This window comes from Crocodylus porosus, unplaced genomic scaffold (genome assembly GCF_001723895.1).
Source record: "Crocodylus porosus isolate Cpor-Errol unplaced genomic scaffold, CroPor_comp1, whole genome shotgun sequence".
Lineage (NCBI taxonomy): Eukaryota > Metazoa > Chordata > Crocodylia > Crocodylidae > Crocodylus > Crocodylus porosus.
In genome coordinates this window covers 56312044-56338324 of record NW_017728907.1, presented here as the reverse complement: position 1 = coordinate 56338324, position 26281 = coordinate 56312044, and the positions used below count along the sequence as shown (strand labels likewise).

The 26281-nt window shown below is 43.1% G+C and overlaps 1 protein-coding gene across 1 annotated transcript in view; it reads right to left on the bottom strand.

The window, feature by feature from the left end:
• Positions 1–26281, bottom strand: part of PRKAA2 (protein kinase AMP-activated catalytic subunit alpha 2) — a 44492-nt gene that overhangs the window by 3029 nt on the left and 15182 nt on the right. The window contains exons 2-9 of the mRNA XM_019530638.1: positions 21210–21369; positions 17738–17831; positions 16471–16615; positions 15741–15828; positions 12893–13117; positions 8684–9188; positions 6649–6775; positions 5444–6002 (exon numbers count right to left, since the gene is read on the bottom strand). Of these exons, the coding sequence (XP_019386183.1) occupies positions 5767–6002; positions 6649–6775; positions 8684–9188; positions 12893–13117; positions 15741–15828; positions 16471–16615; positions 17738–17831; positions 21210–21369 (1580 nt within the window). The 3' untranslated portion in view covers positions 5444–5766. The remainder of the gene's footprint in view (positions 1–5443; positions 6003–6648; positions 6776–8683; positions 9189–12892; positions 13118–15740; positions 15829–16470; positions 16616–17737; positions 17832–21209; positions 21370–26281) is intronic.

The following is a 26281-nucleotide window of genomic DNA, read 5'->3' as shown; positions in this document are numbered from 1 at the left end:
TCACAAGACACTGACTACAGATGTGATGGCAATTAGAAACTATAACTGGAGTAAAGTAGTTTCTTGGCAATTAGAACCAGAACCGTGGCCCACGTGAACAAAAGGAACTGGTACAATTCCTAAAGATGCCAGAAAATGCAGCTCATTTGGGAAAGCCTATTGTTGGAAGTACTACCAGTCTGGTCGGGGATGTGTTGCCTACGGAACTGGATATAGGAACTGAGGGTCCTGAGCGCTTGAGTTGCTCTCTGTTTGCTTCTATGCTGTCCTGCTGACTGAAAGAGTCATTTTACAGATGGTGAAATGCAGCACAAAGACTAAACAGCTTTTGACTCTGTCGCCTTATCAAGTCGTACATTCATAGATTGTTAGGGGTTGGAAGGGACTTTGCAGATCATTCCGCCCAGCTCTAGGCAGGAAGACAACTGGGGTCAAGTGACCCCAGCGAGGTGACTGCCCAGTCTCCAGAGTCAACACAGCTGCATGGATTTGTTCACTTTGCTAATGCTTTGCACAGCACCAAAAAGTCTTGCCTGACAGCCTAGAAATTCCACCTGCCTTGAGGATGGGAGCCCATCTTCCCCAGGGAGCTCGTGGTTCTTGGAAGGCATTAATTGCTTTATAAGAAATCCTCAGACGAACAAATGCACTGTTAAAGCAAAAAGACCATATATTAAAGTGCTTATGACATTACACCTAATTCCTAAAGGTTTTCTCAACTTCACGGACTGCATAAACCTGGCAGGATGGTAGTCTGCTCTTTGGGGTCTGATATGATTAAGTGCTCTTTTGCATTTCAAATGCATGTAATAAGAAGGGTGTAGGAACTCAGGCACTGAAAAGTACCCTTTACAGATTTATCAGCCCTAAGGCATCAAACTATGGGCAGTAACTCAAAGGTTAGCATTAACTCAGAAGTCTTTTAACGGTCCTGTGTTTCTAGCGGCCCATAAAACTTTGCTGTTGCTTCTAGTTTCCAGCAGAAAATCTGTGATCATCTCAATGCCCAGCTTTCCACTTCTCCTGCTTTAAAAGGGTAAGGCTTCAACGTAGTACAGAGATGCCTGATGCTAGCTCAGGAATTGAGAGCATGGAGCTCAGAGCCTGTTAATTTATCTGGCTTTCCAGTTGTGTTTTATGATGCTGTGGCCAGATTGCTGCTGGCACCTACAGAATTTAGTGCTAAGCCACCTCAGGTGTCCTCGCTATCCTGCTGTGGTGGCTGTGTAGACACCCCTTTAGCAATCCACTTTACGCTACAGTCTGTTCTCCTGGCTTCTTTCCTCCCCAACACTCTCCCTTTTACTATGCCAACCTACCACACAGTGTGCTATACACTGCCCCAACGTATGCAAACAGATGGTCTGTTGTTTAGGACACTATCCCACGTGCTGGGAGAATACAGTTCAATTTTTCAAGACTTTTCTGACTTTTAAGCAAGTCAGCTCCTCTCTAACGCAGCTGCCAATCTGTAACCCAGGAACAGCAGCGCTGCTTGACCTCATACCAAAGTATATTAAAGATTGGGGTCCACAGTGCTCTAATAATAGGGGTCAAGTAACCATGCAGAATCGGTGCACCTCTTGAAACGCTCCAACTACCCTGTCCAAAGAGTCTTTCTCCAGTGGCAAGCAGCTGCACCTTATAGATTCATGGATGCTTGGGTCAGAAGGGACCTCAACAGATCATCAAGTCTGACCCCCTGCCTAGGCAGGAAAGTGTGCTGGGGTCAGATGACCCCAGCCAGATATCTATCCAACCTCCTCTCGAAGACCCCCAAGGTAGGGGAGAGCACCACCTCCCTTGGGAGCCCATTCCAAATTTTGGCCACCCTTACGATGAAGAAGTTTTTCCTGATATCCAGCCAAAATCTGCTCTCTGTCAACTTGTGACCATTGTTCCTTGTTACCCCAAGAGGCGCCTTGGTGAACAGAGCATCTCCGCTCCCTTGCTGTGTCCCCCTAATTAATTTGTAGGCGGCCACAAGATCACCTCTCAGCCGTCTCTTGCGGAGGCTGAAGAGGTCCAGGTCCCCCAGTCTCTCCTCGCAGGGTTTGTCAAGTCCCTAACCATACAAGTGGCCTCCTCTGGACCCTGTCAAGTCTATCAACATCCTTATTGAAGTACGGCGCCCAAAACTGGACGTAGTACTCCAACTGTGGTCTGACCAATGCCGCATAGAGGGGAAGTATCACCTCCTTGGATCTATCTGTCGTGCATCTGCTGATGCATGAGATAAAGTGAGGTTAGCTTTGCTGATGATTTCATCCCACTGACGACTCCTGTTCATCTTGGAGTCCGCTATGACTCCGAGGTCCCTTTCTGCTTCCGTGCTGCTGAGAGGGTCACTTCCCAGCCAGGAAGTGTGTGTGTGCTGGGTATTTTTGCGCCCTAGGTGCAGCACTCCGCACTTGTCCTGTTGTACTGCACCCTACTGTGTACTGCCCACTTCTCTACCCTGTCAATGTTTGCCTGCAATCGTTCCCTACCCTCTGGAGTGTGCACTTCACCCCACAATTTAGTATCATCCACAAACTTGGACAGAGCACACTTTGCACCCTCATCCAAGTCAGCGATGAAGATATTGAAGAGTGCGGGTCCAAAGACCGAACCTTCTTGTCCCGTTTCCTGCTGTCCCACACCACCGTCCCTGCTCCGAACCTCTCTGGACCTGAATACTGGACCTAGCTTTCTTCTTTCTGTGGGTGCACAGGCATGCAGAGACCTGAAGTACAGTATCTGCCTCATAGTTCTATTAGAAAAAGGTTTTGTTACGTCTTGTTTTAACAATGAATGTGCCACTAAAAGGAGACTCCTAATAAACCAGCCAAGATTGTAGCAAGACGAGAAGGAAGTCTAATTTGGCCCTAAATCTTCACAAAAGAGCTTGGAGGGGTGGATTCTCCATGCCCTTGCATGGCTGCCAAATGACTGTAAAATAATGCACCTGCCAGACACCAGTTCAACACCTTGGAGACCCTTCCATCCCAGAGCATTTTTTAAATTCAATTTAAAAAAACTGCGTGTTACAAAATTTAAGAGTACTACAAATATTCCCAAGTTTCCGTTAAAAAAAACAACTCGTTTTCCTACTAATCAAAACTCTAACACTTGAACAGTGACATGGTTTCTGCAGCCTGCGCTGCTGCTCTCACTGTCTAAATGTGGTTTGTGGGAAAAAAAGGTGTAAAGTTATGCCAGTGTCAATCTAAGGTGTGATCAGTAACAAAAGTAAGGCAATTTGTGCTTTCTTTAAAAAAAAAAAAAAAGAATAATACCAACATTATATGTTGACAATGTCTTTTTAACTGCCAGTAGGTGGCAAAATACCTGGTTTGCCTTCATTATCTAACATGGTTAATATAAAGGCCTATTATAGCATTCTTTTCCTTGCATCTTATAGAAACTTTCAGCTCATATAAATTAAAGTGCAACTTTACAAAACAAGAACAATAATCTAGCAAAAAACCTCTATAAATAAGTTCATAATACGTTTAAAAGTTGAACCATGTTTTTCCTTTAACGGGGAGGCACCGACCTTGCCAAAATTCTCCTGTTTTGTTTTTTGTGATAAACAGTCAAGATTTCTGGCAACATTTTTTAAGCAGCAGCTGCTTCTTGACGCGATTAGTTCTGCAGTCAGGTGAGGAGAGTTAAATACCATAGCAATGCCAGTGCTCCCCATTATATTAAGCTGAAGTGTGTTTTTTTTAATTATGCAAAAGGTCCACGCACGAGCAGTTTACCCTTGTTGAGACAAGAATTTTAACCTTAAAAATCCCTATAGTTTGTTTAAAAAAAAAAAACCACAATCCAATCCTTCAGATAACCAGTAATAAAGAAACAATAAAACCATAAGATACCCCTGCCTTACCAGTAGAGCAATGAAGGTCACAGTCTATTAAGCATTAGAAGTACATGAAAGCCCTTAGGCCTGAAACTCTACTTTCAAACTTAACTGCTGACTACGATGAAATGGTACACAGGGAAGCCCCTATACAAAGTAGGACCAGAAAGGTAAAAAGGGCAGCTATCTTGGGGCAGGGATAAAGTAGGAAAAAGGGACCTTCTGCATGGACATGAAAGATCATCTTGAACCCCTTGACCTTTCAAGCACCTGTGTATTTTGGAGAGGGAATTACCATCCCCACTACCCAGGTCACAAAGTTGTCACGTATCTTGGCTGATGCACATTTGGCACGCACAGCACGTAACTGGGGGTTCAGGTAGTACTTCTGTCCCACCTCTCTGCTTGCAGGCCAGCAAGGAGTCCTGGCATGCTGAGCGGTGGTGGTGTGCATGTCTGTACTGGGGGAGAGGAGGGGGGAATAGCACCTGGGGTGTATTTGTGTGGTTGGCTACCTGATGGATTGTGGGTGGGTGTTAGACCAGTGGAAACAAGTTCAAGCTAAAAAGCAAGCTGGCTGAAAGCAAGTGGAGCTGCACCTGGGAAGCTAACAGTAAGCAACAAGCTCTTCGACTCCAATAGTACCTTGCTCCCACTGCTTTCCAACAGTCTTTGCTCCTGCCATGTTTCCAACAACCCCTTGCCTCTTTCCTTCCAGCAGCCCCTCTACCATGCTCTCCCTCATAACTTCACAACCCTGCTCCATAAATATCTGTCCTCATCCAAACCAGCTCCTCTCTGTCTCATGCCCACCTCTACTGCTAGGGATACGGAAGATACCCTGAAGGAGAAATTAGTGAGCAGTCACCACTACTCAGATGTTACTCAGAGAGCAGTAGTAAGTTTGGCACAGACCTCTTGTTTCCGGGGAGTGAATGGGTTTTTTGTTTTGTTTTTCCATTCAGATACATGGGCCTGTTTACAGGTGCCCAGCTGTGGCAAGAGCAGGTTCGGAGTGCAGGTGGTGCAATACAGCAAGCAGCCTTGACCACACAGGGGATGAGGAGGCCAGGACTGTCCAACAGGTCCAAAACAGCTAGCTAAGCCTGAAAAAGAGGCAAGTAGGGGGACTATAATGGGGAAATGTGTGTCTCGCTCTTCATCTGGAGTCTCACTTTGTTTCTGTAGCATGCCTGCAATGTGAGCCGTGCCTGGCATGCAGTCCTTTACTCCCACCACCTGACACTTGAAGCAGGTTGACGTGTTTCAAGATCACAGAAGCATCTAAGCAACTGCTGGTTTTTATGAGGGAGGTGATAACAGAGGCCTGCTGGCAAATCTCTCTTAGAGCCTTACTGGCACCGGTTTGTAAATACTGCCACGCTGTTTTATTATGCCCAGATTCTGTTAACTTGTCTATACGTCTGACCTGGTTCATCCATAGGATTCCCCCCTTGAATAGCAACAGGGATACAGTAAAAAATCTCACTTAGCAGCGGTGGTGTTAAAGACACTGATGCTTAGCCAAGTTTGCTTTTAAATAGAGGTAACATTTCAGAGAGGGTTGTTTACCAATAAGCTTAGTGATGCACTTACTATTTTAAAACCATGGCCAAGTTTCCTGATCGCGTTCACTGGTAAAAGCTGTCTGGTTCTCTTTATCCCACCAGAATGCAGTAAGCAACACAAACCTGTTTCTAGTTCCCTTAATGCTTTGTACGGGCAACCAGATCCTTTGCAAGGGAGTATCTGGATCCTGAAGAGTTCGCACAGCAATGTACACGATTCCCAGGATGAGACCAAAGAGCAAAAAATGAGGGGGAAGGTGGGAGGTAAAAAGGAAACAAATAAGTGATACAGGACCAGATTCTCACAGTGCAGCATTGCATGAGGAGGGACCGGTGACTCGGTGCTGCTTGTCAGCGAGCTAATGCCATGATGAGACTGGCACACATTTCAAAAAAATCCATGGTGTGGCTCCCCAGGCGTGGAGTAACGGAGGATATGCTCCCAGTCAAGGAACCAGTCAGGGATCCAGTAAGTGACTGGCATTCAGCAGCAGCAGAATCAATACTCAGTCTTGGTCTGTGCAAGCCAGCCGCAGAGCAAGAGCGCTGGGGTGTGGATGAGCCTGACCTCTGCTCCATGACGTCATCTTAAAAATGTACAAACACACAGTGTTAATTAGCACCAACTCAGCTGGCAGCGTGGTTGAGGCCTGCCCAGGAAGAAAACTTTCTAGGTCCGCAACGTGCAGCCAACCAACACGGGGAATGAAAGCTTGGCTCCCACTCAAGTCAGTGACAAAATTCTATTAACTTCCCTGAATCCAGGATTTCAACCTCACAATGTTGGATTTCAAAAGTAAGTTACTGCAGAATGGGAAAAGGTGAGTGTAGAGACTGAAGCTCAACTCCCGTTCCCGGGTGGGAGATCCTACTAGCTAGGGATTTGTTAGTGTCCTAGTGCTACTTTAACACAAGTAAGATCAAAACCAGTTCACAGCAGACAAGAAAAATGTTCCTGCATATGATGTGTATGTAAGCTGATAGGAAATTACTTTTTGCTCCCTTTTACCAGGATAAAGAAGCATTAAACTGTCAGAGGAACTCTAGTGGAGACAAATGGATCGGTGTGGTGCAACCTGCAAACAGTAGCAGATACCAAAAAAAAAAAAAAAAATACAAGAAAATGGAAATCAAAAAGCAACCCTCAGAACTTACTAGTCTATGGTGGGAATGATAGCCTTCCCACGGTGGATGCTGTGCTTTAACTCTAATGCCACGTCACTTCCTGCTTACCATCAATGCTTTTGAAGTCCAAGAGATAGCTTCGATTGTCAACTTGATAAAGCTGTAAACTCATTTTCACATAATTTCCAGTTACCGGATTCTTCCGACGCACTCGAAGATGATAGGAGTTCACCACCTAGAACAAGGCACCAATCTTTCAGGACTCGGATTCAGGATGGTGGAAAGAAAAACATTTCTTTCCTCTCCCCCTCTTTGAGGGTGAAACATTTCAAGAAAAAAAAACGTTGAATGGAAAAAACCAATTGCTTTAAAATAAATAAATAGTCTAGTTTCTTCTAAAAGGTGTTTTTAAAGAAATGCCTCCCTGGCTTCTAGGTACTACTAAAATGTGAAAAAACACAAAGGTGTCAGGCCTCTAGAAACTGCAGTAACTCAATTAACAGGGAGAATATTTCTTTGAGAAAACATGCAATCGCTAATTCTATGAAATAATATATTATTCATACATTATCTTTCATAATATATAGTGATGTTATCTTATCTATTATTATATTATATATCTCATTGTAATAATATAATTAATATCTTTATAGTAATATTGGATAGGCATCTGGCGGGGGTCACCTGACCCCCAGCACTCTTTCCTGCCTGGGTGGGGGTTGGACTCGATGATCTGTTGAGGTGCTTTCCGACCCGAACATCTGTACTCTGCAACTAACCAACTGCTATAGACTACCCCACTTTACCGTTACCTCTTCAAAGCAGATGGTGGCAGTAAAACAAATCAGATCACCTGCGTTTGACGATGACCCAATTTTGGAAGAAATGTTTTAAATCAGACATGTGCCCTATACCAGAGGAACCGTGTGAAATTCTGTGGCCTACCTGCTTGGACTAAATGGGCTAATGCATCCTTCTATTCTTGAAAGCTATGGTCTACCTTCTAGGGAGACCTACTGACACTGGCAACTGCCACAGTCTGTACAACAACGCTCAGCACTGTCTCAAGCTTCATGCAAAGCTAGTCCCTGTAGACATGTGCCTGGGTTGAGCCATTTTGCCTACTAATTTCCTGCTAATACTCATAAATCACTGCATAAAAGTCAGGTTTTTCCAAACAAGCATGTTAATAGTTGGAACAACATGTGGTTAAGTGAGCCACAGCAGTATGAGTGAGTGGGATAAATACAGCTGTATTGTGCAGACTGTCAAAGATGCTTAGCTCACTTCTACCCAGGTTCCTACTTACACCTGTGTAAAATAGTTGTAAAAAGCCAATGCGTTAGGAAAGATATATTTTATACATTTGTAAGCGACTGCACAGGGCTGTGGGAATCAGGCATGGAAATTCTTGCTGATGGCCAAACCAATGGCAAGAACCTACCTGAACAAGAAAACCTAAATGCTAACTGGCCTACGAATGGATACCTCAAAGGAACAGGTAGCATATTGCTAAATTACAAAAAAGTCCTTTAAGCTCAGCTCGAGCTTGAAAAAACTCAGCCTACTTGCCTCTGAAGAGGCATTGTTTAGAAAGCAATAAATGCTTGAAAGCCTGAACTGGACAGAGATGTGTCTTCCCCCATAGAAATATGTCCCACAAATGCCACAATGCTAATTCTTCTGGTGCAAGAACTTTTGTGCATAAAGTATGCCAACCTCGCAGCTGGAGCATCGTTTAAGAAAGAATAAAGGGAAACACATTGCATATTTGTAGGACACGTGACCCATGCAGAAATAGGAGAGCTACTTTCTCAGCAGCTCTGAAGATTAGGTGCTTATCAGGGAATGAGTCACTAAAATTAAAAAAAGTAAACAGCTCCTCTTGTCCCTACAGATAACCAAGCAAGAAATTTTTGTTCAGCCCAAGGCCAACATGCATATTTTTGCCATAAACAAACCCTGCATGTATTAAAGTACACTGGAAGTTTTAATGTTGGGTGTGTTTAACTGAAAATATTTGCGATAGTGATGGTATACTAGCATTACTTTAGAAACAGACCACGTGATAACTATACTTAATAGATTTGCTGATCAGTTCAATCATCCTTGCAAATGACTATAAAACACTGATCTTTCCTACCTTCCATTCGAAATCCAGCTGTTTCATAGCTCGGTACACTTCGGCCATAATGTCATAAGGTTTGCTTTGACTGCGGATTCCTAGATGCCACTTGGCCTTTTTCACAGTCAGGGGTTTTGGCTTAGTAGTATTCAGAGCATCCAAAGGACACCTTGCTTTGGGACTGTCTGCTATTAGAGGAGGCATCCGCTCTGGGTGTGGTTTCACCCCGGGTGGGATGTGCATAGTACTGTCATCCATAAATGAGCCAGTGGGGGGGCTGGAGGCGAGGTAGAACTCACTGGCTTGGTTCATGATTCTCCGATTGTCAATAACGAGGTGGTAAGCTACGGCAAGCTGGTCTTGCGGGTCACCGCTATACAAGCTGTTCATCACCTCGGACTCTGTGCATTCAAACTTCTCACACACTTCCCGCACCGCCTCGTCATCGATGACGTTGGCATCATAGGAAGGATCCTCCGGAAACAGGTAAGTGGGCAACTCCTGTTTAAACCACTCATGTTCTCTAAGGGAAAAAAAGAAATGAGACAGTGACTACAGAGCAAATGAGCCCTGCATCTACTCACGGGCACCTGAGGCATGTCTCGCTCTACTACAGCCTAAAGGTGATACTACAAGCCAGCAACCTCAGCTCACGGAAATGTAAACCGGCAAGTATTTTTACTTCAGTGGCAATACGGCGATCAACAGCAGCTGAAGATTGGATCTGTTACCTTTCATGATGTCTTGGTATTCAGTTAGCCACACTCTGCCTCAAGATACTGTTCTGGCCTGGGTGTAGCAGAGTTCAAAAAAGGAACGAATGTGAAAATGAAGTGATCATACAATGCCTTGATCTGACAGCTTGACCAACATTTGTTAACACACCGATACCGACAGCATGTGCTTCCTTCAGATCATGCTGCTGTAGTAGTTTTGGGTCTTTCTGATTTAACTGCTAACACGTCTGCCCACTGTACAACATGGTCACTGCAAAACAAGGTAGGACTCACTTGTAACTACCGCGTGTGCAGCTTTCTTCTGCCTGTTAGGATCTCAACAGAAACCCAAATACATGTTAGATGTTTTTAGTTACTACTGTCCTGGTATGGATATAAAGCATCGAGTTCAGCTCTCCAGAGATAGCGAGATGCCTACCTCCCAGGGATTGGCAACAAAACAGTGGGAGCTAGGTCCCTAAATATCTTGGAGAATTAAATTTCCACATCCCATTCTCAACCACAGTTCTTTCCAATGTGCTGCTTTTTTACATGTTATTAAATTCTGTATCCTAAGTGACTGGAGAAAGAAAAACAGCATTTACAGCTTAGATTTTAATGGAAGGTGTACTATAAACCCACCATTTGCAAATGTATTACAAACCCAAGAATTCCTCAAAGTCTCACTAACATTTACACACACATTTTAAAGAACCACTTAGATTTAATGATTACTATAAATTTCACAAACTATACCTCATCTCTGTTTTACAACACACTTTCGTAAAATTACTCCGTTTGTAAGAATCTCTAATTCTGGCTGTCAGACCTGCATTTTTAATTATATTTAGAGGTGCAAAACTCAGCTCAAGATCCCAATGCTCGTGTTATCCTGAATTTGCATAGTAATACGAGCTGGGCAAGGTTGATCATCATCACATTATTCCTAGATGAGAAAACTAGATTGCATTTAAAAGTGAGCCACTCCCCCTCATTACGAAACAATATTTTCATTGCAAGTTAATTTCTAGAACTAAATCTACACATCCCACTTTTCTTGCTCTTATATGTGGTGGAGATCAGATTTTTAAGGACAATTTACACTGAACCAGAATAATGAAGAGAAACATTTCAATTAAGCTACAGCTGATGAAGACAGATTTATTCACCACATTGCATCATGTGGCTGTCTTTGTCCGGTAGTATTCAGGAAGTTTTAGACCAAGGGCAGGCAAAGTCTGGTCCATGGGCCGGTGTGGGCCCACGGTGGACTCCATTTCCCAGCCGCCCTCTGCCCGCGTCACTGCGGCCAGTTTCCATGAAGTGGGGCATGGTGGGAATGATCACAGGGGGCCTTCCTACTGTGGATGTTGAGGTGGTGCAAAACCAGCTAGAAAAGCCAGACATTTATAAGTCAGAGGGACCAGATGGACTTCACCCAAGAGTGCTGATGGAGCTGGCTGAGGTCATCGTGGGACCCCTGGCAAAGCTCTTTCAGAAATCGTGGCACACGGGGGAGATCCCTGAGGATTGGAAGATGGCCAACATTGTGCCCATCTTCAAGAAGGGGAAGAGGGAGGTCCTGGACAACCACAGGCCAATTGGCTCAAACTCTATCCCAGGGAAAATCCTGGAAAAACTCATTCAAGAATCTATGTGCAACACGCTCGTTGAGGGTAAGATTCTGAATGACAGCCAGCATGGCTTCATCATGGGTAGGTCTTGTCTTACCAACCTCATCTCCTTCTATGAACAGATCTCTCGCCACTTGGACACGGGAGAGAAGATCATTATATACCTAGACTTCCAAAAGGCGTTTGATCTAGCATCCCACAATATCCTTGTGGAAAAATTGGAAAACTGTGGGTACTGCTCAACAGTTCAGTGGGTGGAAAACTGGCTGCATGGTGGGACCCAGAGTTCTCATGACCAGATCTGTGCCGTCCTGACGAGACATGGCCGGTGGTGTCCCTCACGAGTCTGTGCTTTGACTGGCACTTTTCAACATTTTTATTGATGATTTGGATGTGGGGGTGAAAAGCTCGCTGGACAAGTTTGCGGACGACACCAAATTATGGGGGAGCACGGTCATGCCAGAAGACAGGCTGCAGATACAGGCGGACCTGGACAGGCTGGAGAGCCGGGCAAAGACTGGAACCAGATGAAGCTCAACACTCAGAAGTGGAAGGTGCTCCATCTGGGGGCAAACAATCCCCAACATACCTACAGGCTGGGTGGTGACAATTTGACTTGCACCACAGCTGAAAGGGACCTACGGGTAGTGATCGACCATTGCAGGAACATGAGCCGGCAGTGCAATGCTGTGGCCAGCAGGGCAAACAACACGCTGGCATGCCTTAACCGTTGCATCTCATACAAAACTAAGCAAGTGATACTCCCACTGTACTTCGCACTGGTGGGACCACAGGTGGAGTACTGCGTCCAGTTTTGGGCACCGCACTTCAACAAGGATGTGAAAAAAAACTTGAGAGGCTCTCAAGAAGAGCCACCTGTATAATCAGGGACTTGCAAAACAAGCCATACGAGGTGAAGCTGAGGGACTTGGCCCTCTTCAGCCTACAGGAGAGAAGGCTGAGAGGGGACTTGGTAGCGGCATACCGCTACATCAGGGGAGTACATCAAGAACTCGGTGAACAACTGTGCACCACGGCACCCCTGGGGAAGATCAGGACCAATGGATACAAACTCCTAGAAGGCCACTTCAGGCTCAATTCCAGGAAACAAAAAAATTCACAATCAGGTGTTTAGACTATGGAATAAACCCCCTCCAGTACTCGTGCAGTCACCTACCCTGGAAATCTTCAAAAGGAGATTGGACAGTCACCTTGCTGGGGTCACTTGACTCCACTTGTCTTTTCCTGCCTAGTGCAGGGGGACTGGACCTGATGATCTACAAGGTCCCTTCCAGCCCCTGCCAATCAAAAAGACCCCAGGAGCAGTGGTGCCATGATCGCACGGAGCCAGGGTTTCCATGGAGACCAGCCCCAGCAGCCCTGGCAGGGTGCACAGCTGGGTAGCGAGCAGCTCTGGGACTGGGATCTTGCAATGCTGACAGCACGGTCCAGAGCTGTGACCCACTGCCCTCACGCCCTCGGCAAGGACGTGCAGGTAGTAGATCACGGCTCTGCCCTGGCTGCAGACGATGCTGTCGCCAGTGCAAGATCCCAGCCCTGAAGTAGCTCCCTACCCAGCCCTGCCCCCTTCCAGCACTGGGAACCCTGGCCCCACGTTGTCACGGTGCTGTCACTCCTGGGGTCTCCATGGAAACCAACTGCAGCGACGTGGGCAGGGGCTGCCGGGAAATGGAGTCCAGCCACTGGCCAGATCCACCATTTTGCTGACCTCTGCTTTAAACAATTCAATAATGCTTTATAAAAAGTCCCAGTTACTTTCTAGAATACACATATGACCATTTGTAAGACACGCTATGTACCATGGCTTGCCCATCAGCCACGAGGTGTTTGCTGTGACTTGGGACGCTTGACATTACCTTATGTCCTTGATAGTTGCTCGTTTAAGCGGGTCGACCTGCAGCATGTGCATGAGGAGAGTGGCAACTGACCGGTTGAGGTATTCGGGAATGTAAAATACGCCTCCACGGATCTTCTTAAAGAGCGTGGGCACGTGTTCATCGTCAAATGGGAGAGTGCCGCAGAGAAGAGCATAGAGGATCACACCGCAGCTCCAGATATCCACCTCGGGGCCAGCATACAACCTAAACCGAGTGAAGGTAACAGAGTAGATTTCAGCTCCCTGCTTTATCTGCTTCCCAGTGTTTCTCAAGTCAGTCCGATGAGCTCTGTAGTTCAGGGCAGAGGACATCCGTGTACCAGGGTGGTCAAATGTTTCATGGCATCTCTCTGCACCTTGAGTCCTGCAGTGGAGAGCACAGGTTGTGGCCGCTTCGCTCTGATGTTGCCGCAGATGATTTTAAAAGGAACCAGGTTTGCTAACAAGCCTTTCCAGCAGCTCTGTTAATGGGTTGCTCTCAGGTTGCAGACGACAATACTGAGTCATCCACCAACGCAGACATAACTACCAGCTGATACTGTAGCTGTGTGTCTTGATTTTCAGTTTAAGGAGCTTATACGTTGGTATAAAAGCACGCCGGCTTTTGACAAGTTGTTAATTAGGTCCCTAAGTTATTCCAAAGTTTTGGCATAACCGCTTTTTCACTACCATAGAGAAAGCTGCTCTACTCTTTTTCCTGAACAAGGTTTTCAGCAGTTGGTCTCTGGACATACATAGAATCTCTCAATAATAGCCTCGATTTTCAGAAATGCTTGTCACCCAGCAGCTCCTACTGCTAGTGGAGGTTGCTAAGCCTGTGGGAAACATGGCCAATTATTAAGATGCCCAAGTATGCCTATGATGAGGTCCTACTGCTGGCGGTCTTGGGACTCATGTACTTCTGCTAGCTTTCAGACTGTACGATAATCCATGATTTAATTTTTTTTTTTTTAATTTAGAACCAACATAAGGTACATCATCATTGCCTGACAACCTGTCCTTTCATGCTACAGCACAGCCTGGATCTTGAGTCTGTCCGCACGCTCTGGTTTCCTATACAAATCAAGGGACAGCAACAGACTGCTAGCAGGCTGACCGCTCTCCATGCTATGTGGACTAGAACTACAAAGGTAACTCTGATAAGCAGCTCTCCCTTTAAAAACAGAGCATGCTGGGAAACCCTTCAAGTTTATAAAATAAGCGAGTCACCAGTAGTGTCTGGGAGAATTTCTGGTGCAGGGAAGGTGGGGCACTGTAGAAAAGGCCTTACCAGATGAACCTGATTTGGAAGTATAAGGGCACGTTTTCGGAGGGGTTTTTTTAATTTTTATTTGTTTCTTTTGTTAATAATAAAGGGTTTCCCTCGAGTCTTTGCAATGCTTAGTCTCTTCTCTCAGATTCAGAAGGTAGTGTATCTGGTTTGTCTGGCAATGCCTTATCTCATACGCTACATGAATGAAATAGTTTTCGCATTCTCTTAAAGTTTACATGGGAAGGGTAAGCTTGAATTGAAGCTCTTTGAAGCTAGGGTAGCAACAGACTCTGGCTTTGCTCCCTCTCTGGCCAGTATGACCTATTCATCCCTGGAACTGAGCTATTGCAACAACTAGTTTTGCTGGTGGTAGTCCAATTCCTAGAATATCATGCCACATTTTACCCTGGCACAGAGTGAATGATCTTAATCAAAACAAGTCAACTTCAATTAACTGCTCTGTTTGTAGGCTGCTGCAAGTCTGATACGGGGTAAAGGCACTGGGATTTTGCTACGCTAACAGGCAAACAAGACATGATTTAAAAAAAGGTAAATGATGGGTGACTGGGAAGAATGTGGTCAAGAGGAATACGGACATGACTTGAGAGGTACGTCTGCACTGTACAATGTAGTGGCCTGTAAAGAAAACCAGATTGACTCAGGTATTTCTACTTGACTCTGTATTGCTCTGTGTAGGCTTGTCCTAAGTTAGGAAATCCTTGTTTTTAATCTTGGTTCTGCCACTGACTTACTGCACAGAATGGGGCAAATTAACTCATGTCTCCATAACTTTGTTTCTCCAGCTGTAAAAAGAGAAAGGCAGTCATTCCATGCGAGTATGATGGAAATAAATCCAGACGTATGCAGTGTTTTGAATATGTAACGTGCTATACAGCTGCTGAATACCAGCAGTACTGCAGTGCGTGGCAACGGATTTTGGTTTCTCATGAACATAACAGGACGTTATGATGGCAGCAACCTATTCATTGGAATAAAAATGGCTTAAAACAAAGCAAGAGACAAAATTTCTCAGATGGAGCAGCTGTCAAGCTATGGGAAAGTGGTAAGTGAAACTGGTTGTTTTATTAGTAAATAGCTTTCCTTCCCCATGCAGCATTTTGTATTATAAATACAGACAATGTCAAAGATGGATGAATACACATTTTTAGAGGACTGGGAGAAGCAGCCTTTTTGAATGCAAAAAGAAATTAGTTAGGGTCAAAAGTGTATTTTTTCTATTCTTTAATTTGATATATGCCAACAAACATTTGTTCTCTAATAACTCCTTAAAAATGTTTATATTCAGGAACACAGTTTTACCAGTTTTAACAAAAAGGAAAAAGCCATCAACATGGTTTTTGGTTTTAAAACTAGTTCAGTTCAATATTTAAAAATGAGGGGAAAGATTCTGTCATTTTTTCCAGCTGTGAAAAGCTGTTCATGAGACAAGAATAAAAGCAAGAATCCCACCCATATGCCTACTTTGATTATGGTGAGTTTTTTCCCCCCCAGTTGTATATCTAAGGGATTTGATGATCTGTTCAGGTCCCTTCCAACCCTAGAAACTATATCCTACCTTCCAGAAATGACTTCAGGAGCTGCATAGTTTGGGGAACCACAACTCGTTCGCAGAAATTCCCCGTCCGACATCATGTTAGACAACCCTTCAAAAACAAACAAAAATGCACAGTCTGACATCACGATAGAGGACCGTAAAAAACCAAGATTCTTATAGAATGGATCACAAGCTTTGAAAAGAAGGAAAAAAGTAGTAGAAAAGGAAGGATATGATAAAAAAAATAAATAAATTTGAGGGGCATTACTTCTTATGAATGATTCAAAACTGTTTATCAGATGCTTCAATCTGGTAATGATCTTTATTAATATTATGTTAAGTAGTAGTGTCACTTGAAGCTTCCAGTCACTGTTCATTTGTAAAGCAAATGACCCCCAACAGGCACTACAAAAGGAACAGGCGTATGAGATTAGATGTTAAGGGGCCAAAGTCATTCCTGAGATACCTGCACGGAAGTCTGCAATGAATATTAATTAGCTAAATATAAATTTCCCTGTAATTTCTCTTGCTACTCCATTGTTAGAAAACTCATTTACTTTATAGCACAAACACAAAAGCTCTCTACCTAGTAAGCCCTTCTTGGAAGGACACAACTTAAAAGTTGGGCTTTTCAAGTCAAGAAATTGCTAGTGGCTCTAAAAACAGACTCTGGGTTTTGTAAAGCAAGTTACGCTGACAGCAAGTGGCTTGTAGCTGGCTACATTTCTGGAATGCTGTTGGGGTCACATACCAAAATCAGCTATCTTGGCATTCATGTGTGCATCTAGCAGCACATTCTCTGGTTTCAGGTCTCTGTGGACAACCATATGCCTGTGACAGTAATCCACAGCAGAGAGAATCTGCTGGAAAAGGCGTCTAGCTTCTGCCTCTTCGACCTACAAAACACAGAGGAAACTGTGTTAAACGTTTATCTGAAACTTGACCTGGCAATAAAAGCTTTGGTTCAGTAAAAAGCCAAAACGTTTTATGCAACTCAGGTAAAATTACAATGAACTTATTACACCACTGTAAGCCAAACCAGGACATAAAGCTATTTTCCCCCCTTGCATTTGAAAATGCATTTGTGTTTTGAAATGATAAAGCTTATAACTAGCTGTAAAGAGATGAAAGGAGGAAAAGCAAAATTTAGATTTAGGCTATTAAGGAGAACTGCCGAATAGCGAGTGCTATTAGAGAGTGGCCCAGCTTCTCAAGGGAATCTATAGGAGCTTTATTATGCAGGGAATATGGACAAGGCATGACACAATATTCAGTAGAGAACAATTCAGCACCCAGAGACTACGCACTGGCTTTGTAAAGGTTACAGAGGCAGCAAGAAAAAATGCGAAGGGAAATTAGTACTATGATATGTTTAAGTATGTCGATAATTTTATCATCATTTCTTCCGTGAAAAAAATTACCTTTTAAAATTCGGAAAGGTCCTAACTTTAGTATTTGAGAAATCAAGTAATCTCTATAAACTGGAAAAAAGTGCTTAAAATCAGAATTATTTTGCTAAATTTAAATAGACTCTATTCTACCAGCTCATTTTCAGAAACCAGTTTAGTACCAAATGCATGTTATGGCAATACAGAAAAAGAGACCATTAATACCGTGAGCTGAGATTCTACCAGCCTAATTCTGGGACCTCCCCACCTCACCGCTCATTAGCCCACCTGGCATTTTCCTGTCCCTGGACCTATCAGAAGCATCAAGATAAGGGAATAACGAGTGATTTTTGTGTGTGTGTAACTTTAGCAGGCATTTTTCTCTTTTTTTGCAAAAAATGATATGCGGTCTTTGGCTCTTTTGTTGTAACACATCACGGAGTGATTGCTATAAAATGTGCACAACTATCTCAGGTCAAATACAAGAGATTTCAGATGGGAACGCTAGGAATCCAGTTCTATTTTTGGCCGTAACAACCTTATAAGTGCATCACTTAGCTAATCCATTTTATTGCTAAGCACTATCCTCTTCCCCACAAATATTTGGTCTGACAAGACACTGCTACTTACACGTCCATGCTTACAGATGTAATCAAATAATTCACCACCAGATACATATTCCATTACCATGAAAAAATCAGTTGGAGTGCTGATAACCTGGTACCTTTAAAAGAAAAGAAAGACTTTAGAAAGATCTTCTTAGGAAGAACAGGGAAATATTTTTAAATAGGTTATTAGAAAGTTTCTAGAAAAGAGCATTTGTATTGATCTTATATTAATTATTGCTTTCCATTTCTGAAAAACCGGCTCTTGTATTGCAAGATACAAACAAAGGAACACAATCTCTTTCTGTGGTCTCTTGAAAGGATCGGTTTCACAGATTTACCTTTTTTCTTAAGCTTTAATATAATCCTTTGAAATCTCTGCTAGATAAGCCTATGTGTAGGACTAACCTGATTTTCAAATTTACTTCTTGGCCAAGATTTACAGCAATGCCTTAAGAGGCAGGCTGCATTCAAATGCAAGAACAAACATTGGACAGATATTTGTCTGAGGTGACATGACCCCGGCACCCGTTCCTGCCCGGGGCAGGGGGTTGGACCTGATGATCTGTTTAGGTTCCTTCTCACCCTAATCGCTATGAAACTATGATACGGTGAACATTTGAACTCTTTTTCTTCTCTCCATATCCTGAGGATCCAGGACAAAGGAACTCTGGATGCCAGTAGGAGAGTCTTTTAAAAATACCCAAAAATTATGGAAAGAATATAAAAAATGTAAATTCTAAAATAAAAATAGAAACATTGTTATAACCCTAATCTTACAAATCCATTACCTACCCTCATGCAAGAACTGCAAATGAAGTCTGTACATATACCCTAATTGCAAATGAAGTCTGTTCGTGCTCTAATTCCCAGAACGACACGACCTGGCATAAGTCCACTGACCTCAGTGGAACTACAGCAATTTAGAAAAACGTTGGCTAAGATTCCAGCCTGTTTTTCTTTTACCCAAATGACGTGTTTGCATTGCACGTTGTTGCATTTCTTCAGCCTGTAAATTTTATTTGAAGTGATAATATTTCCTTGAAGAGATTTGGAATAAATTCCTGATGCGAGGTAAAACCTTCAAAAGTTAAGAAAACCTTACAGGAGTGCTTTGAGATCCTGAAATCCATCTGATTACTGTCACAGTCTCTGATAACTTATTACTATAAGCAAGGGGGGAAAAACGATTAAAAAGGAAAAATGTATATGTACTGGAGTTCTCACTTGCCTTTCGAACTAACTTCAAGATTCTGTTACCTTAGATCACACTTATATTCTTCACTTAGAAAATACAACTTAAAATTAAATCTATGACAAATGGGTGAACAGGTGTGAGTCTGTAGGGTGCCAGAAGCATCTCTGAGAGGCATTTTATGTTGTTTGATTCATGAGATGGTCCCAATCTGTTCTTATAGCAGTGCGTCCTACTGTGGAGTAACTATCAACAGATACTCCAGAGTTAGTCATTTAATTGGACAAAGAATTTGGCCCTTTGCCTGTCAGAACAATGTACTCACTAAATCTCTCGCCAGTTTTAAGGGTGATCTAAACAGCGGATCACCCTTTCAACTGCTGTTCAACAACTTTGCCAGAACTGAAAAATGTGGCAGGCTACTACTGTGGCTCAAGTAGTTTTGAGACCTGTGACGATTAACTTCAGTAATCAGACTACAAAAACTAGAACTCTTGGTTCCAAAATGATACCTTTTATTAGACCAACTGGAAAATGGCAAGAAAACTGTCCTTTTCTGCAAGCTTTCAGGATCCAAGTCCCTTTGTCAGGCTCTGAGAAAAGGGTAGAGACTTCCATCTTCAACTCCCTCTGAACAAAAATGAAGTTTATTTCCTACCTATGGGGACTTTTTACCATCTTGTACCATCTACACTTTTCCCAGATCCCGATGAAGGGACTTGGATCCTGAAAGCTTGCAGAAAAGGACAATTTTCTTGCCATTTTCCAGTTGGTCTAATAAAAGGTATCATTTTGGAACCAACAGTTCTAGTTTCTTGTACGTCTTTTTGTCTCAGACCAACACGGCTACCAAGTACACCCCAGTAATCAGACTAGGCCTTTATAGGGGAGACACATAGTTATCCTGTGGTATATAAAATCAAGGGCCTTGTTACACCTTATGCTGTGAGCCACACAAATGTTGATCGGTGTTATTGCTAGCTCGAGTTTGGAGCGGTTATACCCTTGGTCTAGAAACCTTCTCTGGTTGTCCCCCTCCTGCAGACCTGTGACTTGCCACTAGAGGCCTGGTGAGTAGGGGCAAGACTAGGAGCTGCAGCTGTGAGTTGCTACTAGAGGGCTGGTAAGGCAGGACAGGCATCTATCCCTGCTCTACTGGTGGGGGTGTAAGAGATCCTGGGATACTGGAGGACTTCAACTTGGACAGAGCACCTTAATGGAACAGAAGCTGGTAGTACGGATTAGGGATAACCCTGCCCTGGAGTGGTGTAACTTTGACCTCCGTAACAAGTGCTTCAAACCACTTTAAGGTATTAATGTGCAGACAGTCCAGGGGGTAAGAGGTCCAGGAGCAGCCCAAAATTACTGTGTAACAAGGCCCTAAGTATCAATCTTGAAAACACTTGCCTGAAAGAGAGTATGGTTACTTCCATTTCCTGGTTGTGCGGCCATTAGTTCATGAATCCTATAGACTTACGGCCAGCATTTCATCTTCTGAACCTGATCATGCATGTACTTCTCAAGCAAAATTCTCAGTACAGTACAGGAAGATGAAGCAAAAACAGGAGGGAGAACAATGCCTCCCACCGGGTCCTATGAGCAGGCTACGGGCTATCTGTTCACGCGGAGATCATGACTACTTCGCAGAAGCCAAAGCGGCTTGCATAGGTAACAATGGCTTTGATAGCTTACTACCATAAACAAGAAAAAAATATCAATTAAAAGGGAAAGTGTATGTACTGGAGTTCTCACCTGCCTTTCTAACTAACTTCTAGATTAGGATCTTGAAGATGTTGGAAGATTTGGCAGCAAAAACCTGACTACGTGCTTTAACTGCAAGGGTTACTGTCGGGAGTCTCAATGAAGTCAAGTCAAATTAAGAATGTACGTAAATCTTCGGAGGGTGAAGGACTTAATTTATAGCTTGTGTAGAGTCACAACCAGAACTGGACAAAAATAGCTGGATTCAAAGCCCTTTCCAGACACCTGATAGCCCAGAACTGCCATGCTGAAGCCTTTTGAAATCAACGGTGGATTGGCACTGATCTCACTGAGCTTTGGATCAGTTTTCCAATGAAAAGAAGTGCCAATTAACCTGCTAAGTATTACAAAACACCTTGAATAAACAGTGAATCCTATTCAACCCGTCCTGTTCTCTGTTAAACTTGTCCATATGCAAAAAAAAAAGATTATACTTACACAGAATGAAGTAATGAAAGAGTGATTTATTAAAATGCCTTCTTGACTGGAATAAAACTGAAATATAATATGAACAGATGAGAGCAGGAAGATGAGTACTTACAGTTTAATAATATGAGGGTGCCGGAAGAGTTTTAGATTTTGAATTTCTCTTTTGATTTTCCCAACCACATCCAAGCTGCGAATTTTCTGTCTGTTTAAAATTTTTACTGCTACTTTGTGCCCCGTCAGCTGGTGTTCTCCAACTAATGGAAAGAGAATATTACAATGTCACTAAAGAGAAAGCCGTAACTTGTAGAAGTTAGGATGCTGAAACAGGCGGTCTCTAAGGATAAAATGGCAGCAGGGTCATACCAAGTAAAGATTGGGGAATCTTAGGTCTGCCCAGAGGACTGCTGCTTCAATTCCACGGCACACAGGATTAATACAGAAAGGCCACCTCTAGTTACTGATACAGGTCCAGCTCAGGTTGGCATGATCTCCTGAATATGATTCAGTTCCCTAGATTAAACGATTTTGGTAATGACCATCCCCTGCCCACCTGACTTTACACCTCGGCCCAGATGTGAATCTCAGCACAAAACCCAAATGCACCTTGAAAAAAAGTCTTGGAAGGTAAAAGGATACGGGGCACTGAAACTCTGCACATGTCCTACAGTTTGCTTTCCGAGGCAGTCTTTCACCTTGAATCTAGGAAAGGGCTGATGTTCTCATAGCTCTTCCACCCTTTGCCTGGGGAGAGAGATTGGACCCAAATGTCTCTGGAGTCCCAAAAAGACCACTCAAAATCCTGCAAGCCCTGCTGGAGGATCCTCAGCCCATTAAAACAGTGTTTGGTATAAACATTTTACCTTGGAATCAAAAAGGCGTATAAAAGTTTTATATTCGTATTTTATATGCCACCCTTTGGGCCCTATGAATACTCCAAGCCCTCCCTGCCAACCAAACTCATCACACTATAACCACGCGGTCCCGTCTCAGAAGCTCCACACAGGCATTTATTTTTTTCAGAATTTAATGAACACATAGAAACATCAGCATTTATTCTAGAAAAATCAGGCAACGTATTTTATGCTGCTGTTGCTTTGCTGTGCTCTGGGAAGCAGGCTGCAAGACCACACTTGCCTTCACTTATGGGAAAGGGCTTCCAAACGACTAGGGAAGAAACATATTAATACAAGGTTTATGTAACATCTAAATTCTGCATAGGTCTCTGCAAACGTATACGCTGAAGTAGGACTTAAGTCAGAGGTGGGCAATTATTTGGGCCTGTGGACCACATAGGCTGTTCTAAGGGAGCTGTGGAACCACCCCAGCCCCGTTGCATGCCCAAGAGGTGGTGGGATGCACCACAGGCTGGAAAGCACCTGCCAGGCGGGACTGAGGAACCTACTGCAGGCTGGACAAAGTGCTTGCAGGCCATATTTTGCCCACCCCTGACTTCAGTGATTCCTGAGCCTTAAACTAGCCCTTTATGCAAAAGTGTATTTCAGCGCAGTCTGAATAACCAAGAACAACGGCAAGTTTGACACTATTATCGTGTCTCTGAAGTATTCTACTTTAACCATATAGTCCCAGAACATGAGAGGTAGAATATGCCCGAGTGATCTTTTTGCTTCTAAGGTTACACCTGAGGATACATTACATCTGGCCTGTGAAGCCATTGGATCTGGCCAGTGAAGCTGGGGCTTTAGTGGCATTTGATGGCATGGGCGTAGTCCACGCCATGGCCTGACTGAGTGTCAGGGAGAAGTGGGTGCAGTGAGTAATGCCAGCCCACCTCAGACACAATCTTGGCCATTGGGGCCCACTGCCGGAAAAAACTGCTGACCACCGTTGTACAGTATGTAAAGATTAGGTCAATTGAATCTAAAGGTGCAATAATGGCAAAGGAAAATAGACATCATCACACAAGGGCAGAGAAAATCTCAACCTGATCTTAAAAACTGAATTCCACACACTGGAATAAGTACGTACGATTACCCCATTTGAAATTACACTGAAGGTCAAAACCTACAGCTCCAGTTCTGCAGGGCTCCCATTTGCGCTTCCTAAATTACACTTCACAGCTCTTGAATAATGCAGTGAGAAAACACATCTGAAAAGACTAGTAGCATCCCTGGTTTTAACTGCAAACTTTAATTCATGCTTTCAAAAAACAAAGTTAGGTAGAAAGGAAGATAATGCTTCTTGTTTCCTACTGAACATGCTGAGACTAATTTCATTTTTATCCATCTAAAGTGGCAGCAATGCCACAGAGGTCCACCACTTCAGTAGAGATGCAAAGTGAGAGCTGTCCTCATTCACTGCCTAAGTCTTTTCTATAAAATGCTTCATATGTGCAAACTTAAAACATAACAATTAAATCTGTCATGGTGATAAGGCCTCTGGTAATAATATTTAAATAGCCAAAGTTTTAAAACTTTTAACAGCCATTTTTCATCCATAATGCTAGAAATGACCGTGGGCCCTGATTCTGCAAACTAATCAACTCTATAAACAGTGGATAAAATCTTCACCCTCCCTTAGTCATGCAAAGTCTTGACATGGACTTTACAGAGGACAGGATTTCAAGTTGCAAGTTGTCTCATTGCTACCTAATGCATGTAATATTAAGCATATGTTCCAAGACTGAGGTCGTAGATTATTAAATTTTCTTTAGCTTTACTTCAGTCAAAATAAATCTACAGTTTGTCATAACTGCACATAGATAGCTTCCTTGTATAAGAAAAGATCCACAAGCTAATCTAAAACAAAGGGAAACAATATTAGTTGATGTATTTTAGTGGATTAAAATCAATGTACATTTTAAAAGCTGATTTGTGATTAATGTAATTGCGGATTTGACTAAGGCTAGGTACAGACATTCAAAAAACCTCAGGGAAAACTGATCCAAGTTACACCGTTTTCTATAAGTGCCATAGTTTAGATCCGTAGCGAACAGAACACACATTTGCCCTTTGGTGGAAGGGCAAATCTTAGACCAGGCTCTGCCATTTTTAAACCAGCCTGTGTCTACTGAACTTCTGTTCTGTTACAGGTATAGACTGGTTTCCCAACATTTACACTGGCAAAAGTGTAATGTCTGTACCCAGCCTCAATTGCTATACTAAGCCTTTTCCCCTTAGAACTATATAAAAAAGGATGATCAAGTTGATATCTAGCAGGGCTTACATACAGTTACACAACTGTTAAAAAAAAATCTCATTGTGCTTTTAAAATGGTGCAATATAGACAGATGTTTAGGTTACAGAGAAAACTTCTTGACACAAAACACCACAATGGTAACATTTATAATCAGGAAGGCCACGTAATAATACTTTGAAACAGAGTAAGGAGTTCATAACTGTCTTATGGACAAACCCTGCTATTAAAATATGAACATCCTAAATTGCTAACAGCTTTAAAGAGAAGATCATTAGAAACATACTGCAATGCCTGCATGTGTACAGATGACCATGAAAAGGAGTGTGCGGTAACACTGCTACCATTCAGAGTGAGCAAGCTCACTATTATTAGCTAAGAGATAAGAACTCCCTGAGATTCTTTCCTCATTAGGAGTATCCTAAAAATAAAACACTTGCCCCACTTGAAAATAAAATGCTCCTTTGCATGTCCATTTTATACTTCACAATATTAGAAAAAAAAAAACCCCAAAACAAATAAGGACACTGAAAAGCAATGCATTTTGTATAATAAGAGCAATTCAGGAATTCAATGCAGGATGAGGTAGATATGTCATTCTGACTCTGCAGTATACTGAAAACACTAGTAAACACTATTAGGAGGCATATTCCCTGATGGATCTTTGCGCTCCTGAGATTTGGGAAATGACAGCATCCCAGGGGTTGCCCTAATTTATGCTATTTTACTGTGCCATACTTATGGACTTCTCTGTAGCTCCGAACCTCTAGAGAACTAACTGTATGCTAAGAAATTCTTCTTCTATACTGGGGCATCCATGGGGCATGTCAATGTATAGGGCCTGTTAGGGTGACCTCATATTGCACAAGCATGGGAGGTTCTGGGGGGAGGTCCTCTTGGTTTGTGCAGCCCAGTTCTGGCTAATACTGGTGTTACTGAGGAAACCAGTCTGTCTTCCAACCCAGCATGTACATAGGGTACATACTGCACAGTAGGAGGAGGGATGAGAAAGGGAACCTGAACAGGTAACTTCAGATCAAGGTCTACAGCCCCTGTATCAGGAATGGATAAACCCATGTGGTACACAACTTAGCTGAGGTTGTAAGCCCCACACTTCACCAATCAGCCACACAATGGGCACATCTACACATGCAATTAATGGGACCTAATACTCCGGCTCAATCTGAGCCAGAATAGACTAATCCCGACATCACCATCTACACGTGCATTTAAGCACGGTAATTTACTGCACTGCTGGATACCAATTATTAGACCTACTTCACCCTACTCCAGTGACACGGTCTCTCTTTTATGTATCACCTAGTCACCGATATACCAGAGAAGGTCTGAAATAAAGAATTAAAATAACAATACTAATGTTCCTGAATGGTTCCTCTTCCTTTCAGCCTTGATAAACAACATAGAACTCTGTGGGTTTTTTTTTTAGTTCAGCACATTAATAATTAAAAATAAAGTCTGTTTTGTAATCCATCTTTTGCTTACAGTAAGCATTAGATACAGAGATATTATTGTTTCAGTCCCCAGTGACTTGTTAAGCCTGCTTCCATGTCTTAAGAGAGACAGAGACAAAGAGAGAATGTAATTTGCTGTGCAATGGGGACCTTTTAAGCACGTCAAGTTTTTAATGCCGCTGCTTCTAGCTACAGGAGGCTTTACATACTGTAGTGAAGACAGCTATGTGCTTGGCTTGGTAGACTGCCGCCCCTGACCTTCACTGTATCTTTAGTTGCCAAAAGTATTAAAAAGATCCACAAGCTATCTCAAGCTGCTTGGTGTAGTCTGGAGGCTGGGCTCTGTCCAAAGATGCTTTGGAAGCTGCATGTATTGCCTAACATGAATTATCTGGTTTTTACAAATGATGGCACATTAGTATTACTTTGGGTTTTAGGAATTTAGACTCCAGGATTTCATTTCCCCCAAGTTCTTGGGTGATGTTGGTTCCTGCTCCCTGCACAGATCCTGGCAGAAAAGGTACTTCCCTCCCTTGAAGCTGGCCCAAGGAGGGCGACT